This window comes from Verticillium dahliae, genomic scaffold, assembly GCF_000150675.1.
Source record: "Verticillium dahliae VdLs.17 supercont1.10 genomic scaffold, whole genome shotgun sequence".
NCBI lineage: Eukaryota > Fungi > Ascomycota > Sordariomycetes > Glomerellales > Plectosphaerellaceae > Verticillium > Verticillium dahliae.
In genome coordinates this window covers 911,617-935,046 of record NW_009276922.1, presented here as the reverse complement: position 1 = coordinate 935,046, position 23,430 = coordinate 911,617, and the positions used below count along the sequence as shown (strand labels likewise).

The window sequence follows — 23,430 nt, the reverse complement described above, 5'->3', positions numbered from 1 at the left end:
CTCTCGCCGTCGAACCAGCCCGCCGCTTCGGCAGCGGGCGTCTTGTCGCCGACGTCTGCCTTCTCCCAGAGCTTTTGAAGGCGGCGTAGTCGTGTTGAGGGCGTAGCTCTCATACGGCCGCAATTAGAGGGAGTCGTTTCCTTGTCGGCGCGCACGCCCCTGCAGGATGTCGTGGATGGGGTCCTCGGGCGGCGGCAGGTCGGGCTCGGCGCCGTCGTCGTCAGGGTGGGCGTCCTGGGCGGAGGTGTCGGCGGCGGCGGCGGCGCGGCGGTCGCGGAGGCGCTGGGCGCGCGTCGGGAAGGACTGGATGTGGTCGGCCGTCGCGGCGATGGCGTCCTTGTCGTCTTGGGCCGCGGCCTTGCGGTCGACGAGGTCGCGCACGGCGGCTTCCGACTCGGCCGTCAGCGCGGCGACCTCGGCTTGGAACTCGGCGATCCAGGCCTCGAGACGGAGGTCGGCGGGCGTCTTTTCTGCGCCGCGGGCGGCCCGTTTGGCGAGTATGGTCTGCAAGTCGCCCTGGCGCTCGGCGAGGCGGTCGTTTGCGGCGGCGACATTGCGGCCCAGCAGGGTCGTGGCTTTGCGGATGTGTTCTTCGTATCTGCGGGAGTCGCGCCCAGCGGCAAGAGCGTTGAGGGAGCGGGCTACGTTGTCGGAGAGAGTGAGTTCGAGGGGTTCGTAGGGCGGCAGGTCGGTTGGGTCTTCGGAGGGTGCCCTGGGCCTGGCGCGGCGTGTGGCGGACATGGCGTTGCGATGAATGACGGGTTCAAGATGTGCTGCAATGTGTCTGTGGTTCGCAGGACCGTGATGAATGGCGTGGTGGCGGTGGTGGTGGTGGGAAAGGCCAGTCAAGAGGAGACGCGGTCGAGACGCGTCTCGGTCAATCGGTGTGGGGGATCATCATGCGGGGCTGCATCATGTGAGGCAGGCTGCCGGGGGAGGGTACCTCTTTCTGGCGATACTTTTGGCCACTGAACAAAGCACCGTTTGGGAGAAGCATGGTTTTGGAGTCGGCATGTCCATCGAAACTAGTCCTTTCCTTGTTAGTAGGTATTCACAAGGCTCTTTTCATTCCCTGCAACCGCTTCTTGGTAGTGTCTAGCTAAGTATATCCAGTGAGTGAAGAACTGATGTACAGCAGAGGACTACAATGACGCTCCTCTCAACATCCAGCGTCTTGAGGAACATGCAGCATTTGATGAACGTACATCATTTGATGCACGTACATCATTTGATGAATAAGCGTAGCCGCAAGCTGACTTTAGTCGCATCGTGATCCATGCCAAGAAGCCTCATGTCTTTCCCTCGTCCTCTGAACATAGCAGCCACCAAAGATTGACTTTGACCGTTGTAAAGTGCCAAGCCATGGGCCGTGTCGTCAGAATGGGCTGATAAACTGAGGAGTCGAGAACTCATCGAGCCTGCAGGAGCCCTTATCAATCCGCTACTCGTCGTCCTGACAATGGTCCAGCAGTTGGTAGGGGAAACGAAACAAAGCGACTCCCGATATGACGAGGCGCAAACCATATCGATCAGCATTGTAGCAAGCGATCGCCCCGAGCACAAGGATTTCAGATCGGGGAGCTGGAAGCTCAGCCGCCTCGGTTCGCTAACCGATCCTACGACTGTGCAGTGGCAGAGACAGAGCTTCCCCTCCCGAACCAAATGAGCGCCTCGTCTCACCTTTTTTAGACCCCACCCCTGACGCATGAATGGATGCAGCAAGCGCAAGAATGCGATAGGAAAGATGCGTCATCTCGATGTCTGGACAGAATGGGAAATGGTGGCAGGGATGAACAAGAGAGACAAGCAAGACAATGTGGCTGACAGGTCGGGGTGACGGCTGCCGCCACCAGTGGTCAGATGCCGATTGGCCTTCACGCACTTAATGTCGCCCCGCACCTCACCCAATTCGGCCAAGCGTCGACAGGCGTCCCCCCCCCCCCCCCCCCCTCCGATGCCGATGGCTAGACCACATCTCAAGATCGATGCAGGCATTTCTCGCACTGACAGTTCGTCGCCCATCGGAGGCGTCTGCCTACCATCGCCCAAGTCCCATCATCATCGTGATGCGGCTTTCGATGTCCGCCACGACTTTTGGCAACATGCAAGAATTATGGTCTGAGACCCCATTCACGCTGCGACATCTGCCAACTCCACCATTCGACTCACGATCCACCATGCACTGCTGTTCGTGGTTGACCGCCGGCGGTTCTGATCCCTCACACCGAACCGACGCCTTGCTTGCTTTGAGAGAGAAAGAGCCCCGCCTCTGGGCCCCTCTTGGCGCCGTTTCTGTTCGACGCTGGCGGCCCTGACAGTCTTGTTGCACCAAGGTGTACGACCGTGTCATGACTACTTCCTCATTGATGAGAACCCTGCCTGGAGCAGGCAGACAGCCTTGAGCAGTCAGCCAGCCTGGAGCAGCAGCAGGCAGCCTGGAGCTGACAGCTCAAGCTGACCATGAGACATGGGAGGACCCAGAGACCTGGCATGACCTTTGATCGCACTCGAACGCACCGATGCACACGAGAACCGTCCGCTGGATGACCACCGGCTCAGTCCCAGCCGGACCCTCGCCAGGCCTCGTTAGCCTCAGGGCCCCCAGCCCACTTTTTGTGTTGGCGTCTACCGTCTTCGATCAAGTCCCGATCGCGACCCCTACCTCTTGGGTCCCGCGATCAGGCCAACGAAATGCCGTGTCATCGCCTTTTATCCCCCGGCTGGGCCCAGCCAGCATCAAATGTCTGCTGGGCCCCCTCATTAATATCCCGGCCTGTCATTACGTCCATGTCAGCGTCAGATCGCATAGTCTCATCAGTTCTCTGTCCATCGAGCCACCCAACAACTATCAATCCCGTGCTCCCACCTCCCATCCCGCTCAACCGTTACCCGCCCCTTCAGAGACTCCTCATCAGTCCATCTCGCTCGCTCGGCAGATTCGCTTCCCGATCAACACGCTGACCAAGAACGACGCGCCCTCTTGTTCAGCAACGCCCCATCCAACCTGCGGCGCATCCGCCACGGTCACCCGTGTCAGTGAAGTGGTGATAAAGTGCGCAAGCAGGCCAAGACGAACCGCGCCGCCCCTCCCGCCAACCCCGGCTCTGTGCACCCAACGACTTACACCTACCCGCACCCTTTCGTCACCTGCATATCAGACACAGCACGCACCCTTGTCGCCCTTGCCTGGCCCGAACGAAGGCCTACGCCTGCAACGCAGAATATATCACCTCAACGTTGCGCTTCATACTCCACGAGTTTTCCAACATGTCCGCCTCCGTCAAAACACAACTTCCAGTCATTCCCCGCAGCCACACACACGCCATCTCGAAGCGGCCCGCCCAGAGGCCGAAAGCTCGCCCTGATCGATTCGCCAACATGAACCCCTGGGAAACATGCGCTCTACAGGTTAGTCTCGAGTGAGAGAGCAATTGCAAGCTTTGCCGTACATGAACGCCAGCGACTAACAAGCCGAAAGTACCATTTCCCCGAGCCAGCCGGCAATGATGACCAAGAACGTACCCTCACGCAGCGCCAGCGTCCCGAAAACGCAGACCCCGTCATGTATCCCGGTCTCTACTGCCCCAGCGGATTTGACATGATGAGCATCCTTGTACGTCTTGGCGCTGCCTACTCCAGTCGTCAACTTGGCTGACAAACCTCACAGTTCCGTGTCATGGGTCGGTCCTCGCCCAAGGTAGAACTCGGCCCTATCGATTGCTCAGTCGCCCTCGTGCTCTGCGACCTCGCCCAGCCCGATTGCCCTATCGTCTACGCATCGGAAGCCTTCACATTCCTTACCGGGTACTCCAATGCCGAGATCCTCGGACGCAACTGCCGTTTCTTGCAAGCACCTGGAGGAAAGGTCAGCCGATCTTCTCCTCGCAAGTACGTCGACGACAGGATGGTCAAGAAGATGCGCAAGGCCGTGGAGAAGAACGACGAGGTCCAGCTCGAGGTCCAAAACTTCCGCAAGGACGGCTCGCCGTTCATGAACATCTTGACGATGATCCCTGTCACCTGGGACAGCGAAGACTATCGATACAGCGTTGGCTTTCAAGTCTCGCGCGACGAGTGAACAGGCGTTCATCTCTGGCCTTCGAAACACCCAACCTTCTGAAAACGATACACTTTTGGAGGGCAACACCTTCTATCATGACGACAACGAACCAACTTCGCCCTCCCTCAACCACTTTTGATGAACATACACACCAGCATCGGACATGATTTTCGACAAAGTAATCTGCTTTTAGGCATCAGCGATACCCAAAAACACAAGCCAGGCGTTTTTTCACTTTACACACGTGTACTTTCCCTCCCATCGGTATCAGACTTACAAGCCTGGCCAGCGATGGGTCAACAAGCATTATTTCGGCGTAGTGATTCATTCTTTGGGTCTTGCATTGGTCACTGGTTCGTGTAGACGATACCCATAGTTCTCATTGGAGGCACGCATTTCCTGTTTATAGGGGATGAAACTTGACATGGTTCTGGAAAGGTGTCTGGAGTAACAGCCACAGGGCTGAGATTTCTGTTGAATATTGAATTTTCGTACACGAGTTTTGAACTGCGATGATCCCGACATGCGTGCACATGATGCCTGATGCTTGGTCTGGGGCACATAAGAAAGTAACGAGCATTGCTGGTAGTTTATCTATCGCTCATCATACCACACTCGCCTAAGCCAAAGAACACAGATAGTTGTGTGCTTGGTGGCATGTGTAACGACCGTCTGGAGGTGCAATCTTACGGACCATCATAACTCTCTTTGTAGTTCCACGTAAATGATATCGTCCAGCCACCTAGCCGCCCCCCCCCCCTCCCTCTCCTCATTTGCTGAATTGGCAGTATTCTTCTGGGGCCTGGGATTGCAAGGTGAAAAGGCGGCAATCCCCAATGGAGATCCGGCTCTGATGTCAGAGAGCTTCGTACCACAAAGGCCAAGCACCAGAGGCAGCCAGGTCCCGCACCTCTGAACCGTCGTTTCTAGTTTCAGCCTGTCACACAGGCCGCCTTCACCATCATTGATCCCCTCACTTGTACCTCGAGTGTTCGTGCTGTGCCTCTCATCTGCCACCCTATCTTTCATCCATCCCACAGACAATCTGTTCCAGGAGATCCGCGTCCGAGGACCTGCGATTATCAAAATGCCTCTCCGCGGCCCCGTCTCCGTAACGGCATACAAGAAGTCCACGGCTGAGATTGTCCAGATCGGACCCATGACGGGCTACATCTACGAGGACGGGTCACACACAGACACGCGCGTCGGGTGCGCGACGCTCGAGATCCCGCCCGGGGTCAAGGGGCCGCCGATGCACTGGCATCGGTTCCACGATGAGCTCTTCTTCATCGTCAAAGGTGAGTGCGTGCGTGCATGTCGACGTGTGACTTTTCAAACACGTGCGATTGCCATTTTCACGTCGTCTCAGGGCAAATGGTGTTCGTAGCGGTGGCTGATGACGTAGGCACGGTGCGTTTCTCCACGCCAGAGGGGGACACTGCCCTCCAGGCTGGAGAACTCATGGTCGTGCCGCCGCGGGCGGTGCACACGTTCTCGAACCCTTCGGCGACGGAGGGGGCCGAGTTTTACATGACTGCCACTCCCGGTGAGATTTCTCCTTTGCGATGACTAATGGGCCTGTGTGTCTGACATGACTAGGGTACTATATTGACTGTGAGTCCTCAAGTAGCGCGAGAAGGTAACCACTAACACTGCAGATTTCCGAATGTTGGGCAAGATTACGGCGGACGAGGCAAAGCTCTCACCGGCGGAGACGGAGCATTTGATGGCACTCTTTGGCACGTTTCCGCCCGAGGTTGAGTCGGAGCCCTAGCTCGATGTTTTGACAGCACAGTCAGGGCAATGCAAAGACAGGGTGACAAAGAGCATCAATTGGTCCATGATGCGTAACTATTCGTGGCAAATGGCGCTGTGTTGTAGTTCAAATCATGTTTGTTTCCGTATACGCCCTGATCTCCTTCGTCCCAGATCATCTTCATTCGTTGATGCCTCGACCCGCGTGGTCTCTTGTTTCACCTTTGGCTTTGACGATGCTAGACCAGCCTTGCTCGGCTCGGCTGTCTTCTTCTGCTTCTTCAGAGGTGGTGTTTCTGTATCACCGTCGACATCTTCCACCTTGACATGGGAAGCCGTTCTTGCCCCGCGCTGCTTCTTCGCTGGAGGCTTTTCATCCTCGTCGCTTGGCTCGACTTCTTTGACGTTCTTCCTACCCTTGAGTTTGGCTGTCGTCGTCTTGGCTGTGGGCTCTGCGTCTATCGGCTCTTCCTTTGCCGAAGGTACCACGCGACCCGTCTTCTGCTGCCTGCTCGGCGCGTAGCAGCTCGTGCGTCCCCCGACCGTGATGAAAGCCAGCTTCTCGCCGTTCGGAAGCTTGCTCACGGCGTCCTTGCCGCCTTTGCCCCATCGGTACTTGAACAGCCAGTCTTCGGGGAACTCATCCGAATCACCAAGCTTGTCCACGGCCGTCTGACACACGTACCGCACCTTTTCGTAGATGGCCCTGATCTCGCGGTCGCTAAAGTCGTCGCAGTACTGCTCAGGGTGCACCTTGGCCTGGTACAGCACCTCGTCGGCCACCCAGTTGCCGATGCCGCTGATGTGCGTCTGGTCCAGCAGCAGGGCTTTGATGGGAACGTGCCGCGACGTCATCTTGGAGCGCATGTACTCTTCTGTGAACATGTCGACGTCGACGACGGGATCGGGGCCGTTCTCCACGAGGGGCGTGTGCTTGCGAATGTCGTCCCCGGGACAGTCGACGAGGCGCACGCGGCCGAAGCGACGGGGGTCGGTGAAGGCGACTTCAACCTTGGGGGTGCCCTCGGTCTCGAGGCGGAATTTCCAGTACTTTGGCGGCCAGTGGTCTGCTTCCTCTGGTTTCATCTTCTTGTAGTAATTTGTGTAGGCTGTCTTGTCACCCTTGATGTGGACCCAGCCTGGGTATTGTGAGTGTTGCACCACAAGAATGGATGGTGTTCACGTACCAGTCATGCCGAGGTGCATTACAGCGTGTGGAGGTTGATCAAAGGTTAACCTGATGAGGTCAGATGAGAGACCGGATAGCAGTTGTGGCCGTGACAAGTATACCAGAAATATTTGCCCTGACTTCCGGCAGATACGACTTTTCTTCCCTGCACGGCCTTTTCGAAGGCTGGCCCACTGGTGCCAACCTTGCCGAAGACTTTGTCATCTTCAAGGGCCGTGACTTTGGCAATGGTTTTGCCGACGAGATGGTGGCGGAGAAAATGCACACACCGCGCGACTGTCCTGTGTCAGTGCGAGCCTCATTGAACACCCGTGATCACGGCGCACCTTCAGCTATCTCGGGCATCTTGAGACTGGTGAACGAGGTGGTGGCATGAGAGACCGCCAGAGGGGAGCTATGGTCACGACGCGCCCTGGGGCTGGGATAATGACGACAGGCAGTGACGAGCCAAACGCGTGGTCACGGGACCACCTCGTCACCGACCTCATGTCTGCAGCACGCTGCGACTGGCCCAAGCTCTATGCTTCCATTCATGGCCCGTGCACCAATGGCCCGGAGATGTTCCAGAGAGCCCCCACCTCAAATTCGAATCGCAGACCTCAAAAAGTTGGGCGCAGAAAATTCCCTTCACTTTCTTCCCATCCTTCCACCACCAACAATAACCACCGCAACAACAGCCTTGCCTGCAATTGTAAGTCTCAGCCTTTCGGCTCGCGCGTCGCTTCACGGAGTGTGCGCATGTCTTCTCCTTTCCATTCATCTGCTATCTGATGATTACCCAAACCCAATTCAAACTAGAGTCTTTGACCAAATGGAATGAAACTACAGTTTTTGCACGTCAGTCTGACATTGCAGCTTAATTTTCTATTACTCAGCATGCGCGGCCAAGACCTGACGCTAACCCGCATCATAGGTGTCTACTTGCATTGCATACGCTATGGCTGTTGTGTGGTTCGCTCGACGGTCGCTGGTTGGGCGAGTGTCTTGACCTGCGACCTCGAGCACTGTTTACAAAGGTTCGTATTCACCCCATTCATTCTTGCTCTCGCCAGCCCCCCCTCGAACAATATGATGAACATTTTTCATACTACGTATGTTGGAATTACCGACTGAGTACACCTTGAAGAAAAAAACGGCTGTTTCTGATCGTTCCTACCATTCTGGCTGGCTTGATATCATGCTTCTGCACATGCAAGTTGCTAACTCACTCAAGCAGTTTCCTAGACAAGGTACATACCGATCACGCTTGCTCCTTTCCACCCAGCACCAATATGATGAAGCGGCACTGGGCTCCGAGAGTACCTAATGGGCTCGACCATGAGCGACACGCCTCTTTGCGGCAGGCCTAGAAAACCTCGCCCACTGATTTCATGTCGATCCGGCAACATTTTTCGTCGAATCAAAGCGAATACGGACTGACCAGCAACAGTGTCAGGTTCTTGAAATTGCTTCCCTTGTGATGTGTTGGGCTCCAATCCGCGTCACACGGTGACTGCTCACTAATGGTAAGCCGACTTTTTTCTTTCTTTCCAAACCCCTCGCTTCCTGATGAACACAGATGACGAGTCCTACACGGTTTTACCGATGCGGACAACCTATTTTAATACCATTCATGCCTTACTGAACTGCGATTGCTCATAAATCTTCTGAAAGCTCGAGAAGAACCTCGCTAACCAGCACTAAAGATCCTCCAGCCAACATGGCCCTTCTTCATGACTTGGTATGTCACACCGTGCATTGCCTCAGCACCTCGCCCCGTTCAAGTGATGAACGCAAAAACACAAGACAAGCATATGTCAGAGCCCGTGACACGGCGTTTGATCGATACCTGTTTACATTTTCCTGATCCCGACCGCTTCAGTCATCAGTCTTCTGCTCCACACATGCGAGAACATGACTGACTCGAGAAGACCTGGTAGACTGGCAAATCTTGACTCTGACATGCAGCAATCTGCGTACTTAGGCATCTTATCAGGTTCGTTACCTCTTTTTCTTTGCTCCTCCCTTCCCGGCCCCTTACATGATGACTCAATTTTTATCACGACGGTCTCCATAGCCTTAGTTGCATTGATGAGACTGCCTTTGACATGGCACCCATACTGAAATCGGCTTTCCTCAACTCTTATTTTCGATCTCGATTACACGGATTCGAAAAACTTGCTGACTGTTCTCAAAGACAGGTCCATTTGGTTGCTTCAACATGGAATATCGCCATGGATAGTTTACTCTTCTGTGTATCAACACGAAGTAATATCAATTGAAACTCTAGTCAAATTCTGTGTGCCTTCAGTGATCATTTGCTTTTGTAGTATCCTTTGTCTTCTTCAAAACACGTATATGTCCATGAGTTTTAGGGTATCGAACAACCAAATCAATCGCGTACATATGTACCAAAGCGCCTATTATCCCGCCCCAAACGCCAATTCTGCCCGCAACCCGCAACCCATGTATGTACGCACATCATATCGTCCCTACCCAGACCAGCGTACAAGAAAATGCAACGACCATAGCCATCATACTCCCCCTCGGATCGCGGCTCGCAACGTCCCCATTCCGGGGCGTCGATGTGGCCGTGAACAAGCCCGTCAGCGTCTGCGTCGCCGACGTCGCGGCCCCCGCCTCGACGCTGCTCGTCGTCGTCCGCGTCGCGAGCGGCCAGTCGCCCTCGCTCGCGTACAGCACGCCATTGATGACGACGCCCTCGCCCCGGCGCAGCATCTCGACCTCGTCGTCGGAGCACGTGCTCGGCACGGCGCGCAGCCAGCACGTCGGTGCCGGCGCCGCGGGCAGCTTGTCCCTGTGCTTGTCGGCTTTGGCGTCGCCCTTTGTGGCGTACGCAGCCAGGTCGACGGCGTCGCCGGTGGAGAGGGACGTGCCCATGACGATGCGCGCAAAGATCTGAAAGGCCGTCTCGGGCTGGAAGGCGGGCACGGCGTGGCCGGCCTGGTAGACGCGGCTGAAGGAGAGGTTGCCGTACTGGCGGACGACGCCGCCAATGTACGAGTCGTTGACGATGATGGGCGCGTAGCCCGCCTCTGTGAACAGCTGGCCGTAGGGCGCCCGGGCCTGCCCGGCCAGCGCGTTGGCCGCCGCCTCGCCGCCGCGCCAGTTGCAGATGTAGTCGCGATCGCCGTAGACGAGGCCGACGCGCACGCCCGAGTCGAGGAGCGCGGCGAGCCGCGGCAGGAGGGGGCCCCTCGCGTTGTCGCCCGTGCGCGAGAAGGCCGAGAGAACCTCGAGGCTGTAGGAGGAAAAGTTGGTTACAGCACCGATCGCCTCTTGAAAGGCGGGCGTGTTGGCGTATTCGATGTAGATGTTGGAGGGGAAGGCCTCGCGCGCTGGCTGGGAAATGTCGTAGAAGCTGCGCCCAGACTCACTGAAGGGCTCAATGACGGACCTGTAACAGGTCGTGTACGCCTGGGAGCAGAGCTCATTGACGCTGTGGACGTTGCCCGAGCTCGCCGGATCGTAGACGCTTTGAGCGGTGCGGCACTGTCGTAAAAGGTCGCGGCAGCCGCCGTTGGCGTTGAAGCTGGCATTGGCAAGGTTGGCGCGGACCGAGTTGATGCCCTCGAACCCATATGTGTTGTTGACTGCGAAGCTCGGATAGTAGGGTGCCTGGATCTCGTCGTCGATGCAGCCATTGACAATGCCCAATGCGGCGAGATGTATCTCGAGGGTCGAGTTCCGCGGTATGGTATTGTTCAGCCTCTTGGCGTTCTGTCGCTCCCATACGTCTGAGAAGACGGGGCCATATTTGCCGCCGTAGCTTTCGGCGAAGAGATTGACACCCAGTGCCGCTTGTTTGGGAGGATTGTACTGAGGGAAGACGGAGAGAAAGCCTTGCAGCATATGCCAGACGGCCATGGCAGCATCTTCGGTGGTATTAGGGGTGTTGGCGGGGTTCAGAGAGCTGAAGGTGCCGTTCAGGAAGAGGTGGGGTGGTAGGTCGTCGATGGGACCCCTTGGCGGGGTTGTCCGGGTATTATTGAGGATATTGAGAGTGCCATTTGTGGGTGTGTCGTAGGAGAAGCCGACCTGGTTGGGCTGGGGTGGGTTAGCAGACATTCTTCACGTGCTGAAGATGTCTCAGTGGCTGGCTCACTTGGTCTATGAAAAGCATGTTGGAAGCACGATCCCAGCCCCATTCACTGGCGAGCGTGTCGTACTGGTCCAGCCCCGCTTCGATGATCTCGCAAGGACCGACTCCGTTGAACATGCCGAAAAGAGAGCTCGACCCAGGCCCGCCGTTGAGCCATATCGTCAGTATGTCGGACTTTTGGCGGGCCTCGACAAACCAGAAGAAGAGATTCGTAGGGTAGTCGCCGGGCACGTTGACCCAGCCGGTATATTGCTTCTGGTGGTCGAATGCGGAGCGACAGGCGCCGTCGGGAGACTTGTAGCTGATGGTGATATCATGGTTGAGAGGTGATCGAACGGTAGTAAGGTTTGCTGTCGTGGGTGCATATTGCGCTGATGTCGTTGAAACAGAGCTGAGGCCTGCAGAGAGGAGCAGCAATTGGAATGTACGCATGATTAATTGCGAATCATCGCGATCTAAGCGCCCGCGCAATTCACCTACTGCGTGAGTAGGTTTGTCGCGATCGAAATGCACCAGAAAAATGCTTGAAAGAGAAGTTGCAGCTTCGAGGTTGTTGTTTTTTTCGGAAAGAGTCTGGAACCTGGAGCCTGGAGCCTGGAGCCTGGTAAGCTCTGCTTGCGTTGACCCCGGGCGTGGTGTGACGTCCAGTCAGCGGTTCGACCACTGGGTGCCACGGCAGAGGTACTTGGTAGTCCGCGCAAGCCACAGTGGGGCCGCTCCAGGGGGACGAGCTCAGCATACGTCAGGCGCTAGACGCCGGTCCTTCAGCGTGCCTGAAGCACCTGTCATGGCACAGATACAAGCCAGTCAGCCTATACCCTCTGAAGCTGCGATTGTCACCTTTGTCTAAAGGACGCTCTTGTGATGAACATTGTATTCTAACGATGGAGAAAACACATCATGGGCATCTTCATTTCAGATTTAGTCGTTCCCCAAGTACCATCGTTGCCCCTGTTGAACCACGACAGCAAGCTCCCTCCAAGGAAAACACACGCGCCAGAAGCTGTAGTCTTGGGTAACCATGGCCGCTAAGCAGCCGAAGCTCTTTGCTCCCGAATTATCCTCCTGCGTGCGTTCGCAGCTTCAACGCTGGCCTTGCGGGGGTTCTCCGCTTCAAAGATCTCATCCAGCTCCTCCAGCGTAGATCCCTTGGTCTCCACGAAGAAGAAGTACATGAACCCGACTTCGAAACTATCCCAGAACGCAAAGAATACGTAGAACCAGTACCCAATCTGCCACCTGCGATCAGCGCTCACGTCACAACAGCGTCTAGGGCAGGGAAACTCACACTGGAGAGCGCAATGGGCCCGACAAAGGTGTTGAGGAAACCGGCGGCTCCCGCTGTGAGCTTGAAGGTACCCATGGCCTTTGCGCGCATCTTGTTGCTGACGACCTCGGCTGGGTAGATGGGTTGCATTGGGGTAAAGCCTACGGCGAAAGTGGCGCCGAACAGGAAGATGAAGACAATTGTGACGGTGGAGGCATCCTGAATGCCGTGATCCTCGTATGCGGCTGCGCACCCGGCGACAATGGCCAATGAGACGGTCATTCCGGCCGCGGTCCCCATGAGCATCTTGCGACGGCCGACAATGTCGTGCAGGCGGGCTCCCGCTGCCGAGAACACCCACCCAACAATCGAGTAGGCAATGTTGAGGATCAGCTTGGTGTTCGTATCTGTGATGCCAATTCCGTTGAGCATGATGGGCAGGTAGTATGATATGATACTTGGAGATGATGATCAGCAATTGCTACGTAGACAGCACAATGAATGGCACTGACTTGTTACCACTGAATTGGCCAAACCAGGAAAAGACAATGTTCAACATGATTCTGTATCGGCTTGCACGAGACTCGAACAGCACCCTGAGGTCAAACAAGTCCCTCCATGACGCCTCGTGGTTCGGGTCAATCGCGCCGATCATCTCCGCCATCTGGAGGTCCACGAGAGGGTGATCAAGGTCACCATTGGCATGATACGTTGCGATGATATTCTTTGCCTCTTCGTGACGATCTTGTGCCACAAGCCTAACATACCACATATTAATCAATGAGAAAGACTCACGCAGGGCTCAGAAGATACGCACCATCGTGGAGACTCAGGGTAGAACTTGATCAGACAGCAGACGAGGCCTGGGCATACCATTTGTAGCCAGAGGGGGATTCTCCAGTCAAGGTCTCCTCGATGTCCGAGGTAGAGATGACAAGCATAGACTGCGGAATTGGCAAGGATCGCACCCTGTGAGTGACAGAAAAGGCATGTCAGCATCGATGACGACCACCGCCTCTTCCCATACGGGTACTTACCACATTATAGAACGTGTTGTACATGCCTGCAATCGTCCCTCGGTAGGCAGCCGGGGCTATCTCCACGAGGTAAAGAGGAGCAGCAGTGTGCGCACAGGTAGCCGAGAAGGAGAGCATGAACCGCCCACCGATCAGCATAGGCAGGCTGGTAGCAAGCGAGGTGATGATGGTGCCGATGCAGACGCCTAGACAGCCGAAGAAAATGTGCCATGTGCGTCCGTACCAATCTGTCATCCAGATGAACAAAGCTCCGCACATTTGTCCGACCTCGAACGGTGATCAGCAGGATATATGAATTTGCACAGCATGATGGCTTACTTGGAAAATGGCAAACACAATGCCCGTGCTAGCGTTTCCTGAGGCCGGTAGTTCGAAGTAATCTGTAAAGTTTGGCAAGGCATTGATGGACCCCATCAGTGAACTGTCGAATCCTACGAATCTAGTAAGTATGCCGAGGATCCATGGGCCGCGGCGTTGAAGACGAAAGCCTTACCGTTCATTGTTGAACACAAAAAGACCATGGCAGCCAAGATGTATAATTTGATATAACCTGGGCCACGAGGATTTGGTTTCTGTGTCGCCATGATCGTTGCGTATCTCTCTGCGAAACTCTCCCCGACATCCGGGTCTTTGTGTGTGACTTTGGCCCCTGACTTATTCATTGTGATTTGACTAGTTTCACTTGATCTCGGGGTAAATATAGCAACAGACGAATCGAGTACAAAGATGAAGATTATTGAAAGGTCAAGATTCGATATGGAGAAGACTGGCGTCGTGAGAGTCTCTTGGAGGCACTGAGTCGATATATAGCTGGCGGACGGCCTCAGTTGCACTGAAGCGATCATCCCACTCCCCACACTCATGGGTCTCATTCTCACCAGCGCAGCGTGGACACGGGGCCCCGGATTTTTGCTCCAGAACTAGACCAGAATTGGATACGGAAATTCAAAAGCTCGTCCATACATCCAACGACGGCCCGCAAGTCGTCTTGCTGACGAGGAGGTCGAAAGATCGGCATCTGAGCCATTGGTCCTTGTGAATTCAGAACACGCACTGGAGATGCCGGGGAAAGCTTAGGGTGTTGAGGCCGCACCAGCGTGGTCCTGATCAAGGTGAAGTGTGTGCATTAACATACCTTCAGCATCTTTCTTTTCATGTAACGAGAACAAGTGACGATTGTGTGACCAAACAGTATGATTTGTTGGTGGTGGCATTCACCTGGTGCCAAGGCCTGTGCGCCCAGTGCCTCTCATCTTGATTGCAGATGTTGATGGTATTCACTTGGTCAGTGGCATTCACCTGGTGCCAGGTGGCCCGTGCCCTGTTGCCTCCCCATAGCTTAGTTCCAGGCACCCTCCTGCCCTGCAGAATAACTTCCCAATAACAACACCTTTTCTCCAGACCCTTGACCTCCACCAACAGCAGACACCCTCCTGCCTTGTAGAATAAGTCACCTAACTACCTAGGTACCTTAGCTATACCTTACGTACAACTTTCTTCCGCACTTGACCCCCTCCAATAGGTAGGTTATGCCCCCTTTTTGCGCATTGCCCTCATCGTTGATGATACAATTTTGATATTGTTATTAAGAGCTTCAATTCTTCTTTTAAACGATACCATTATCGTCTTTTTGACAAAGGTTTGGTGGAAATCTCTACCTGAAACCGGTAGCTCAACTTCTCGGCACATCGCCAAACGCGGCACAACGCTATACCCTGTTACCCTGTAGCCTACAATGGCTACACAGCCATATCTGCAGGTCGACCAACTACTCGGCGAATCGAATTATCGCCACTGGAAGTTCATCGTCACTACCTTCCTCAGATGCAAGCGCTGCGATGAATTTCTCACTACCTCTAACCCCCCCCCCCCTGACGACCCAGTAGATAGGGCGGTATGGAGGGACAAGAAGGCGATGGCAACGAGCACTCTTGTCGACTCAATCCACCCTAGCATGCTCGATCGCCTTGAAGGCGCAGGTTGGGATATCGCCGATCGGGACCCCTTTCACCTGTGGACTGCAATTCCTCAAGTTCTCCAAAAGATGCCTGCAGGTGCTGTCATGGATTTGACGCGCGAATTCGGCACTATTGAGAGTGGTGATTTTCCGACACTGCACGCCTTCCTGGCTCGTGCCCTGACTCTCAAACGCCACCTCTGCGAGCTCGCCGGCGGTGATACACCCATCTTCACTTATTTTCTTCTCAATGGTATTCGCAAGCAATACCCAGCCTTGTGTGAGAAGCACGCGGCGATGGGTGCCGTTGATTGGACCGCTGTTGTGCTTGATATCTGCCACAAGGCCAACGCCCAAGAATTCTCCAACAGCTCCCTTGCCGCAGTGCAGGGCCTTGGCTTCGAGAAGCGGCGAGTGTAATTCATTCACCAGTTGCGCCTTGCTGATGCAAACCGACTCGGCTCTTGTCACTGCGTTGAATCCAGGCTTCTGCTAGAATTGGGAAGGTGGCTTGTTGTGAAGTGCCCGCGGGGGACTCTTACTGTCCTGATCGCTGGCTCGCGTTGGATGGTGCCTGTTTGGGGGGGGGGGATGCATTTCCCATAGGTAGCTTAGGTTGTTCCAGGCACCCTGCTGCCCTGTAGAATAGGGAGCTAGGCACCTACCTCACGCAATACACACGACTTTCTTCCGCACCTTGACCCCTCCAACATTATTGACCGCACTGATGTGCCCTCTTATTCCTAAAACACTTCTCACGACAAACTGTCACAGTTTAGGCCTCAAGTCAGTCTCCACCTGATCCAAGCCACTCGGCCCTTCGAACAGATACTGGCTGAGAGCAGCCGTGTTGACCTTTGATCACCGATTTCAGCGTACGTGGCCACAAACAAAAGCAGGCTTGGGTCGAATGAACTTACGTAATGAGGGCCAAGGTCCTGAATCTTGCTCACACCCAACAGTCTCAGAGCCGTGAGTGTTTCGTCTGCCAGAACTGATCGCAAGTCAGACAACAGCGGAATAGCACAGCGATGCGACTTACTCTCCAGCGTTCTCTCGACACCTTCCTGCCCCCCTAAAACGAGGCCATACAAGGCTGCCCGACCGAGGCCGACTCCTTTCGCCCCCAATGCAAGTGCCTTGACCACGTCTGTGCCCCTCTTGATGCCTCCGTCTACAAGTACATCAATGTTGCTCAATACTTGAGGGCAGAACTTTCTGATTTCCAACAAGACCTGGATGGGAGTTGGTGCAGTATCCAAAGCCCTCCCCCCATGATTCGAAATTATGATGCCTTTGACAGCTGGAAATAATGATGCGGCAAAGGCGTCTTCGTAAGACTGAATGCCTTTGAGCACAATCGGCAGCTTGGTTTGCGTCGACAGCCAAGCCAGAGTTTTCCGCCAGGTCAGCCCGGATTCTGTTCCCCATACCTGTGGTGTACCGCCCTGAGCGACTTCGGCCATCTTGAAGCGCTCGTCTGCTTCACGTTTTCCAGGGAAAGGGGCGTCCAAAGTCAGAACAATGAATTTGATCTCGGGAATGGTTCGGATTTGAGCTAGGGTCCGCTCGGTTGCTTTGATGTCCTTCAAGACGTAGAGCTGCCAACCAAACACCGCATCTTTGCCGGCGCGGACGATGTCTAGGGGTGACATGGAGGCGTTTTTGCTGATAATTTGGAGCGCATTGAACTTGGAACACGCAGAGGCGATTCCTGCTTCACCCGAAGGATGTGCCAATTTGGCCATGGCTGCTGGCGAAACGAAGATTGGCAAACCTACGTTGTTTCCAAGTATGTTTGTTGAAAGCGAGCAATCTGTACAGTCGACGAAGACCCGTGGCCGCAGGATTATGGAGCGGTATATCGAATTGTTGGCAGCTTTTGTGACCTCGTCGTCGGAGCCAGATGCATAATAGGAGATGGCTTTCGGGGTTAGATGCTGCAGCGCCAACCTTTCCATTTCTGAGATGCTGAGGATATTTCTCGTTGGAATTGATGCTGTGGCGGACGGCGAGGACGCAGCTGTGCTTCTGCTTGGTGTCATGGTTGCAGAACCTGCGCCCGAAGACCCCTCTGTTTCGAATGCACCAATAATGCTAATCAGACCTTGATATTCATCAAGAAGTTCTTTCGGGTGAACTTCGTCAAATGGGACAGAGGCGTCAGCTCCAGCATACCGGAGAAGAATTGCCTTTCCCCCAGGATGACTGTCTAAGAGGTTTGTGATCTAGCGATGACGGTCAATAATTGTAAGTCGTAAACAGGATTATACAACACATCATCACGAGAGTCTGATCAGTTCTGTCTTCACGGGCGGGCTTTCACCTACATCGTAGACTGTGCCATGTATGGCTATCCAGCAATCCCCCGCAACGTCGTGATGTCGTACTGCATGGTGTCAGATATGAGACCATATCAAAGAAGGGTTGCAAGCGACGTGCTTTCTGATAGCCGTACAACCTTATCCATTGTACTGTCGCCCGCCATTTCAATATCTTTCTCGAGTTCTGCCGGACCAAGAAAACTAAGGTGATCTTCGTCGAGAACTTGTCGAGTGGTGTTCAAGGGTTTGTGGCAGATGCGAGTGTAAACATCCACCCCCCTCCGTGTCCAGGCTGACAGGGGTGCCACGGCATTATGGATTTCCGTATGCCTTTCAGGGCATGGAGTGACCGGGGCCTCAATTCCCCGAAGTCCCCCACGTTTCCCCATTTCGGTAATACAGCTGTGTACAATGAACGTCACTTGCATTTACTGCGTGCCAGGGGGACTCCGCCGGTCGGAGCCATTTCCATAAAACCGAATGATCCTCTTTGATGGTCTGCGGACATATTTGCTATCAGATTCTTTTTGTTCGCTTTCTTTCTCAGTGACATTCTATGTTTCGCCGCTCTACATCATCACCAAGCATGCTCCGCTCCAGACAGAACTTGCGAAGTGGGTGGTCCTTCAAACAGCACGATGATGACGACCCCGGCGCCTGGCTTCCAGTCGAGACGGTTCCGAGTCAGGTCCACATCGACTTGCTCGCCAACAAAAGGTATGATCTCATGATCTCGCCTCAGCGAATGAAGTGATGTTGATTATTGCCAGAATCCCTGATCCTTTCGTGGACATCAATGAACAATCTGTTCAGTGGGTTGCCGAAAAGTCGTGGCAATACAAGCTTCGCCTCCCGGCACCAGCTATCCACTGCCCAGACAACACCAGTACCGACCTCGTTTTTGAAGGTCTAGACACTTTCGCCACGGTCACTCTGAACGGCTGTGAGATCCTGAAGTCAGAAAATATGCACATTTCCAACCGTGTCAATGTCAACAAAACTTGGAATTCTGATAGCGAGAACGTGCTTGAAATTCTTTTCGACTCAGCTTTGCTCCGTGGTCGTGATATCGTTAAGCAGCACGGAGAGCACCAATTCTTCGCACGGCAAACGGAGGAAGGAAGAATCCCTGTTCGCAAAGCCCAATACAACTGGGGCTGGGATTGGGGTCCAATCTTGATGACGGCAGGACCGTGGCGCCCTGTCTATTTCGAACAATACACGGCAAGGCTTGATGACGTGCGCGCCGTCTACGACTTGGCGGCAGACTTGAAAAGCTGCTCTGGACGACTCATGGCTCGAGTTTCTGGTGCGTCTGAACAGACTGACCACCTGGTATTCCTCCTGTCTCGCAATGACAAGGTGGTGTTCAAGCAGACCTGTGGCGTTGGCGCAGGCGGTTTGGTCGAAGCCGCTTTTCAGATAGAAGATCCCTGTCTCTGGTATCCGGCAGGGTATGGAGCACAGTCACGATATCAACTATCAGCAGAGGTGTGGAGAGGCCAGACAAAACTTGACAGCAGCACCAAGCTCATCGGATTTCGTCGCTGCGAGCTCGTTCAAGAGAAAGACGCCTACGGCAAGTCATTCTACTTTCGGATCAACGGAGTCGACATCTTCGCTGGTGGATCTTGCTGGATTCCCGGCGATAGCTTTCTCTCACAAATGACTGCCAAACGATACCACGATTGGATGAAACTCATGGTTGAAAGTAACCAAATCATGATCAGGGTGTGGGGAGGCGGCATCTATGAAGACAACGCTTTTCTGGACGCCTGCGATGAACTCGGGATCCTGGTCTGGCAGGACTTTGCCTTCGCATGTGGCAACTACCCAGTTTATACTCCCTTTCTCGAAAGCATAGAAGAGGAGGCGCGACAGAACTTGAGACGCTTCAGATCCCACCCTTCTGTGGTCGTTTGGGCCGGAAACAACGAAGACTATCAGGTCCAAGAGAGATACAAGTTGGAGTACTTTGCCGATGACAAGGATCCCGAATCTTGGCTAGAGTCTACTTTCCCAGCCAGGTACATCTACGAGTTTCTGCTGCCGAAGGTGGTTCAAGAGGAAGACCCCTCAGTTTTGTATCATCCTGGCAGTCCCTGGGGAGATGGAAAACACACAACTGACCCAACGGTGGGAGATATCCATCAATGGAACAGTAAGTCTACCTCAAACATACACGTTTTACGACCACTGACAAGATTAAGTATGGCATGGTTTGATGAATAGGTATCAGGAGGCGGAACACTTGACCGGCCGCTTCGTCAGTGAGTTTGGTATGGAAGCGTATCCTCATCTACAAACCACACGAAGAATGGTCACGAGCCCTCGGGAACAGCGACCTGGCTCTCTGACGATGGATTATCGCAACAAGGCCGTTGACCACGAACGCCGCATGATGACATACGTCGCGGAAAACTTCCAGGTCCGCTATGACTTGCCAGCGTTCACTCATCTCACACAGATCACACAAGCCGAAACCATGCGCTACGCGTACAAGGCATGGAGGCGAATGTGGGGACATCCTGGAGCACGAAAATGCGGTGGCGTTCTTGTGTGGCAACTGAACGACTGCTGGCCAACTATGTCCTGGGCTGTGGTGGACTACTACCTGGTCAAAAAGCCAGCATTTTACGCCATCGCGAGAGCGCTGCGGCCTCTGGATGTGGGCATATCAAGGAGCTGCCCAGAATGGACATCGGGACACGCGGCCCCTTCATTACGGAAGGAGTGTGAGTATGACGTCTGGATCGCGAGCAGTCGACTTGACGCAGCTCAGGTCGAGTTGAGGGTCAGATTCATCTCCATCCAGACCGGCAAGGATATTCGCGACGCCATCGCCAGTATTCTCTATGCTCAGCCGAATGGGACGACAGAGGTCCACAAGAAGCAACGCGTGACGGTTGCAACATCTGCAGCAAATACTGCTGATGACCCCTTTGTGATTCATGCCTCGTTAGCTCTTAACGGTGAACTTGTGGCCACGGACACCGCTTGGCCGGAGCCCCTTAAGTATCTCGACCTGAACGACCGGCACGTCGGCCTCGAAATCTACCAGTCGCGCGGCAAGATCTCAATTTCCAGCAGACTTCCAATCAAAGGCCTCGTGCTTGAGGAGACAGAAGGCATGAAATTGAGCGACAATGGCTTCGACCTCGTGCCTGGCGAGAAGCGGGAGATACAGATTGAGGCGGCGCCCACAACGGATCATCTAAGGTGGACTTACCTTGGGGCGCCGGATGAAACAAGCACATATAGGCCTAAGTTGTAGATATTGAAGATACTCCGAGGAACATTCAAGAATGAAGACATTTTGGCGCTGACAAGGTGTGATGGACCTGGAGCTTCCCTACATTTCAGCGTTTGGCATGCTAAAGCCACGCTAATACGGTGCCGTGTTCTACCCCGCAGCCCTGCCATGGCCCACAAGAGTGCCTTATAGCCTGATGTTTTCGCTCCTCCTCGGTCTCATCGACCTCCAACAAACATACACTCCAGTCTTGAAAGGTTAACAATAGCCTCCCATTTGAATATACGATGTTTCACACCTTTGGTAGCACGGAACCACCGGCTTCACATTTGTCGACACAGGTCGCAAGACCGGTCTCCCGCAGAGTCAACAAGTCATGTTCGGAGTGTACACGGAGAAAGGTCAAGTGTGATGGCCGTGTTCCTTGTGCAAGCTGTCAGTACTACAAAACTTCGGAGAGTTGCGTCTACAGGCAACGGACCAAGAGACAAGCTGTCAGCAAGAGGTATGAATTTCCTGACTGTCCATTTCTTGTCACCTCTTGATCATTAACGGGGCATTCAGTACATTGGAACAGGTGACCGAGCAGATGCAGGTACAACAACGCATTCTCAATACATTATTCCCGCATAATTCACCCGAGGACCTGGTTGGAAGATCAAGAACAGAACTTCTTCAGCTCTTGTCGACTGCTTCGCCATCCGATACGTCGGTTTGCGATATCTCGCCTGGACCATTGGGGCCTTCACCTCAATACTTCTTATCAGGCACAGGTGCCACAGACGTGTCTGATGGTTCAACTCAAGCATCCGAGGCTGGCGATACTGATCAAGAGAGAAGATGGGACGAATCAGCTCAGCAGCCTGCAGAAATCGGCGCCAGCGATGACATCAATGCCATCAGTCTGGCTACAGATCAACATCGCCGCTCATATTTAGGTGTCACCTCAATGAGTGCTGTTATGGGGGCTTTATTCCGACTCTGCCCAGCGGCTAAAGCTCGTACAATAGAATTCTCGAAAGAACTATCAAAAGAACAGTATATGCATCATCAGCAAGCTTCAGACCTAATTTCGGGACCCAACTTACCGGCCCTCAACCAGCTTCGAGAACAGCGCTGTGTCGAATTCTATTTTGAACACATACACGCCATCACACCCATATTGAATGAAGAAGAGTTTCGAAGAACATACAAAGAGGCCACCCGGCAAGATGCTTCATGGTTGGGACTTCTCAACATGGTTCTGACGCTTGGGTCCATTGCCTCTGGCAGCAACACATTGCACGTGCAATACTACAAACAAGCGAGGGTCTTCCTCGACCTAGACTCTCTCGGATCTGGAAACATGGAAAGTCTCCAAGCTCTGTGTTTACTGGGAGGCTACTACCTACATTATCGGAACTCCCCAAACATGGCATATGCTGTGCTTGGTGCTGCTCAGCGCGTCGCCATAGCCCTAGGCTTACACCGAGACTCGTCGCGCCGTACTCATGATCAAGGAGCTGACACAAATCAAGAAAATCTTCTTCGAATCGAAACGCGGCGGCGGACATGGTGGAGTCTATTCTGTCTTGACACTTGGGCCAGCATGACTCTTGGTCGCCCAACCTGTGGACGATGGGACAATACGACAATGGACACCCTGCCCCCAAGCCTCCTTTCACCTGATGATCATTGTGCCATCTCTTTAAGATCGAGCTGTCAGTTCTGCCACATTTGCAACCGCATTCAGCATAGATTTGCGCAACTACGAAGGATGTCTGCCATTGAGGCTCTTGCTTTCGACCAAGAGCTTCGAGACTGGTACGAGACACTGCCATCAGTTGTCAAATACACTGCTAATTCGCCGCCACGCGTCACCACCGCACGCGAATTTCTGAGGAATCGGTATCTAAACGTACGACTGGTACTGTCCCGTCCATTTTTGCTGCATCTGGCCCACGGCAACGCTAAACAACGCATATTTGCACCCGAGGAGGAACAGATGATCGACACATGCCGCTCAATTGCGGCCGAAGCCATTGACGCCATTACACTCCACTGGACCCCCAACCACATTCACGTGTGGAACTCTGCGTGGTACCTTTTCCAGGCCTGTATGGTACCACTTCTTTCGATCGCCATGGAGACAGCATGGAGGCCGGGCATGTTCCCCAAAAGGGTGGACCGATGGTCTGCAAGTTTGACAAAGGCTTTGGACATATTCAACGACATGAAGCCGTGGATGAGGGGATCGGATCGAGCCGCCCACATGGTGGCTACCCTCTTTCAGGCTGTCACGGTGACGGTCGAGAATCAGGTTCGCCCATCAACCAGTCCGGAAGGGGCCTGGGAGTTACCAGGCTGGTGCGATGAGCAACTTGCGGATATAGATTGGAACATGTTTCTGAGCGAGGAGAATGCTTTCAATGTATGGCAGACGCAATCATGAGACGAAAAAAGACCTCTCGGGGTTGTGCAAGGATGAAAGCCAGGGTGTAGGTCGG

General features: G+C 54.1%; 10 protein-coding genes across 10 annotated transcripts in view; 5 read left to right on the top strand and 5 right to left on the bottom strand.

Moving 5' to 3' along the window:
* The window catches only part of VDAG_05571 (uncharacterized protein), a gene marked incomplete at both ends in the record, with an annotated part of 1,451 nt that extends 710 nt beyond the window's left edge, over positions 1-741 (bottom strand). Inside the window, one exon of the mRNA XM_009652466.1 lies at positions 156-741. Coding sequence (XP_009650761.1) covers positions 156-741 — 586 coding nt within the window. The remainder of the gene's footprint in view (positions 1-155) is intronic.
* Positions 742-3,267: 2,526 nt separating this feature from the next.
* VDAG_05570 (vivid PAS protein VVD) lies at positions 3,268-4,078 on the top strand (the record flags this gene model as incomplete). Its single annotated transcript, XM_009652465.1, has 2 exons — positions 3,268-3,408; positions 3,668-4,078. 2 exons carry the CDS (start codon positions 3,268-3,270, stop codon positions 4,076-4,078), a joined length of 552 nt encoding a protein of 183 aa, XP_009650760.1.
* Positions 4,079-5,147: 1,069 nt separating this feature from the next.
* Positions 5,148-5,834, top strand: VDAG_05569 (uncharacterized protein; the record flags this gene model as incomplete). Its single annotated transcript, XM_009652464.1, has 4 exons — positions 5,148-5,358; positions 5,466-5,606; positions 5,660-5,686; positions 5,719-5,834. The coding sequence occupies 4 exons, from the start codon at positions 5,148-5,150 to the stop codon at positions 5,832-5,834; spliced, it is 495 nt and encodes a 164-aa protein (XP_009650759.1).
* Positions 5,835-5,947: 113 nt separating this feature from the next.
* Positions 5,948-7,349, bottom strand: VDAG_05568 (formamidopyrimidine-DNA glycosylase; the record flags this gene model as incomplete). Its single annotated transcript, XM_009652463.1, has 3 exons — positions 5,948-6,901; positions 7,138-7,280; positions 7,331-7,349. 3 exons carry the CDS (start codon positions 7,347-7,349, stop codon positions 5,948-5,950), a joined length of 1,116 nt encoding a protein of 371 aa, XP_009650758.1.
* A 2,115-nt stretch (positions 7,350-9,464) lies between these two features.
* VDAG_05567 (carboxypeptidase S1) lies at positions 9,465-11,538 on the bottom strand (the record flags this gene model as incomplete). The annotated part of the gene is made up of 2 exons (XM_009652462.1): positions 9,465-11,051; positions 11,110-11,538. 2 exons carry the CDS (start codon positions 11,536-11,538, stop codon positions 9,465-9,467), a joined length of 2,016 nt encoding a protein of 671 aa, XP_009650757.1.
* Positions 11,539-12,134: 596 nt separating this feature from the next.
* On the bottom strand, positions 12,135-14,168 carry VDAG_05566 (lactose permease; the record flags this gene model as incomplete). The annotated part of the gene is made up of 7 exons (XM_009652461.1): positions 13,904-14,168; positions 13,729-13,841; positions 13,411-13,677; positions 13,191-13,342; positions 12,886-13,131; positions 12,395-12,830; positions 12,135-12,338 (listed from the first exon to the last, which is right to left on the bottom strand). The coding sequence occupies exons 1-7, from the start codon at positions 13,908-13,910 to the stop codon at positions 12,135-12,137; spliced, it is 1,425 nt and encodes a 474-aa protein (XP_009650756.1). The 5' UTR covers positions 13,911-14,168.
* Positions 14,169-15,145: 977 nt separating this feature from the next.
* Positions 15,146-15,787, top strand: VDAG_05565 (uncharacterized protein; the record flags this gene model as incomplete). Its single annotated transcript, XM_009652460.1, has 2 exons — positions 15,146-15,210; positions 15,301-15,787. The coding sequence occupies 2 exons, from the start codon at positions 15,146-15,148 to the stop codon at positions 15,785-15,787; spliced, it is 552 nt and encodes a 183-aa protein (XP_009650755.1).
* A 93-nt stretch (positions 15,788-15,880) lies between these two features.
* Positions 15,881-17,956, bottom strand: VDAG_05564 (cytochrome b2). Its single transcript, XM_009652459.1, has 5 exons — positions 17,810-17,956; positions 17,698-17,756; positions 16,410-17,595; positions 16,288-16,361; positions 15,881-16,222 (listed from the first exon to the last, which is right to left on the bottom strand). The coding sequence occupies exons 3-5, from the start codon at positions 17,113-17,115 to the stop codon at positions 16,136-16,138; spliced, it is 867 nt and encodes a 288-aa protein (XP_009650754.1). The 5' UTR covers positions 17,116-17,595; positions 17,698-17,756; positions 17,810-17,956; the 3' UTR covers positions 15,881-16,135.
* Positions 17,957-18,444: 488 nt separating this feature from the next.
* VDAG_05563 (beta-mannosidase) lies at positions 18,445-20,965 on the top strand (the record flags this gene model as incomplete). The annotated part of the gene is made up of 2 exons (XM_009652458.1): positions 18,445-19,852; positions 19,902-20,965. 2 exons carry the CDS (start codon positions 18,445-18,447, stop codon positions 20,963-20,965), a joined length of 2,472 nt encoding a protein of 823 aa, XP_009650753.1.
* Positions 20,966-21,231: 266 nt separating this feature from the next.
* On the top strand, positions 21,232-23,375 carry VDAG_05562 (uncharacterized protein; the record flags this gene model as incomplete). The annotated part of the gene is made up of 2 exons (XM_009652457.1): positions 21,232-21,449; positions 21,509-23,375. 2 exons carry the CDS (start codon positions 21,232-21,234, stop codon positions 23,373-23,375), a joined length of 2,085 nt encoding a protein of 694 aa, XP_009650752.1.
* Positions 23,376-23,430: the final 55 nt, after the last annotated feature.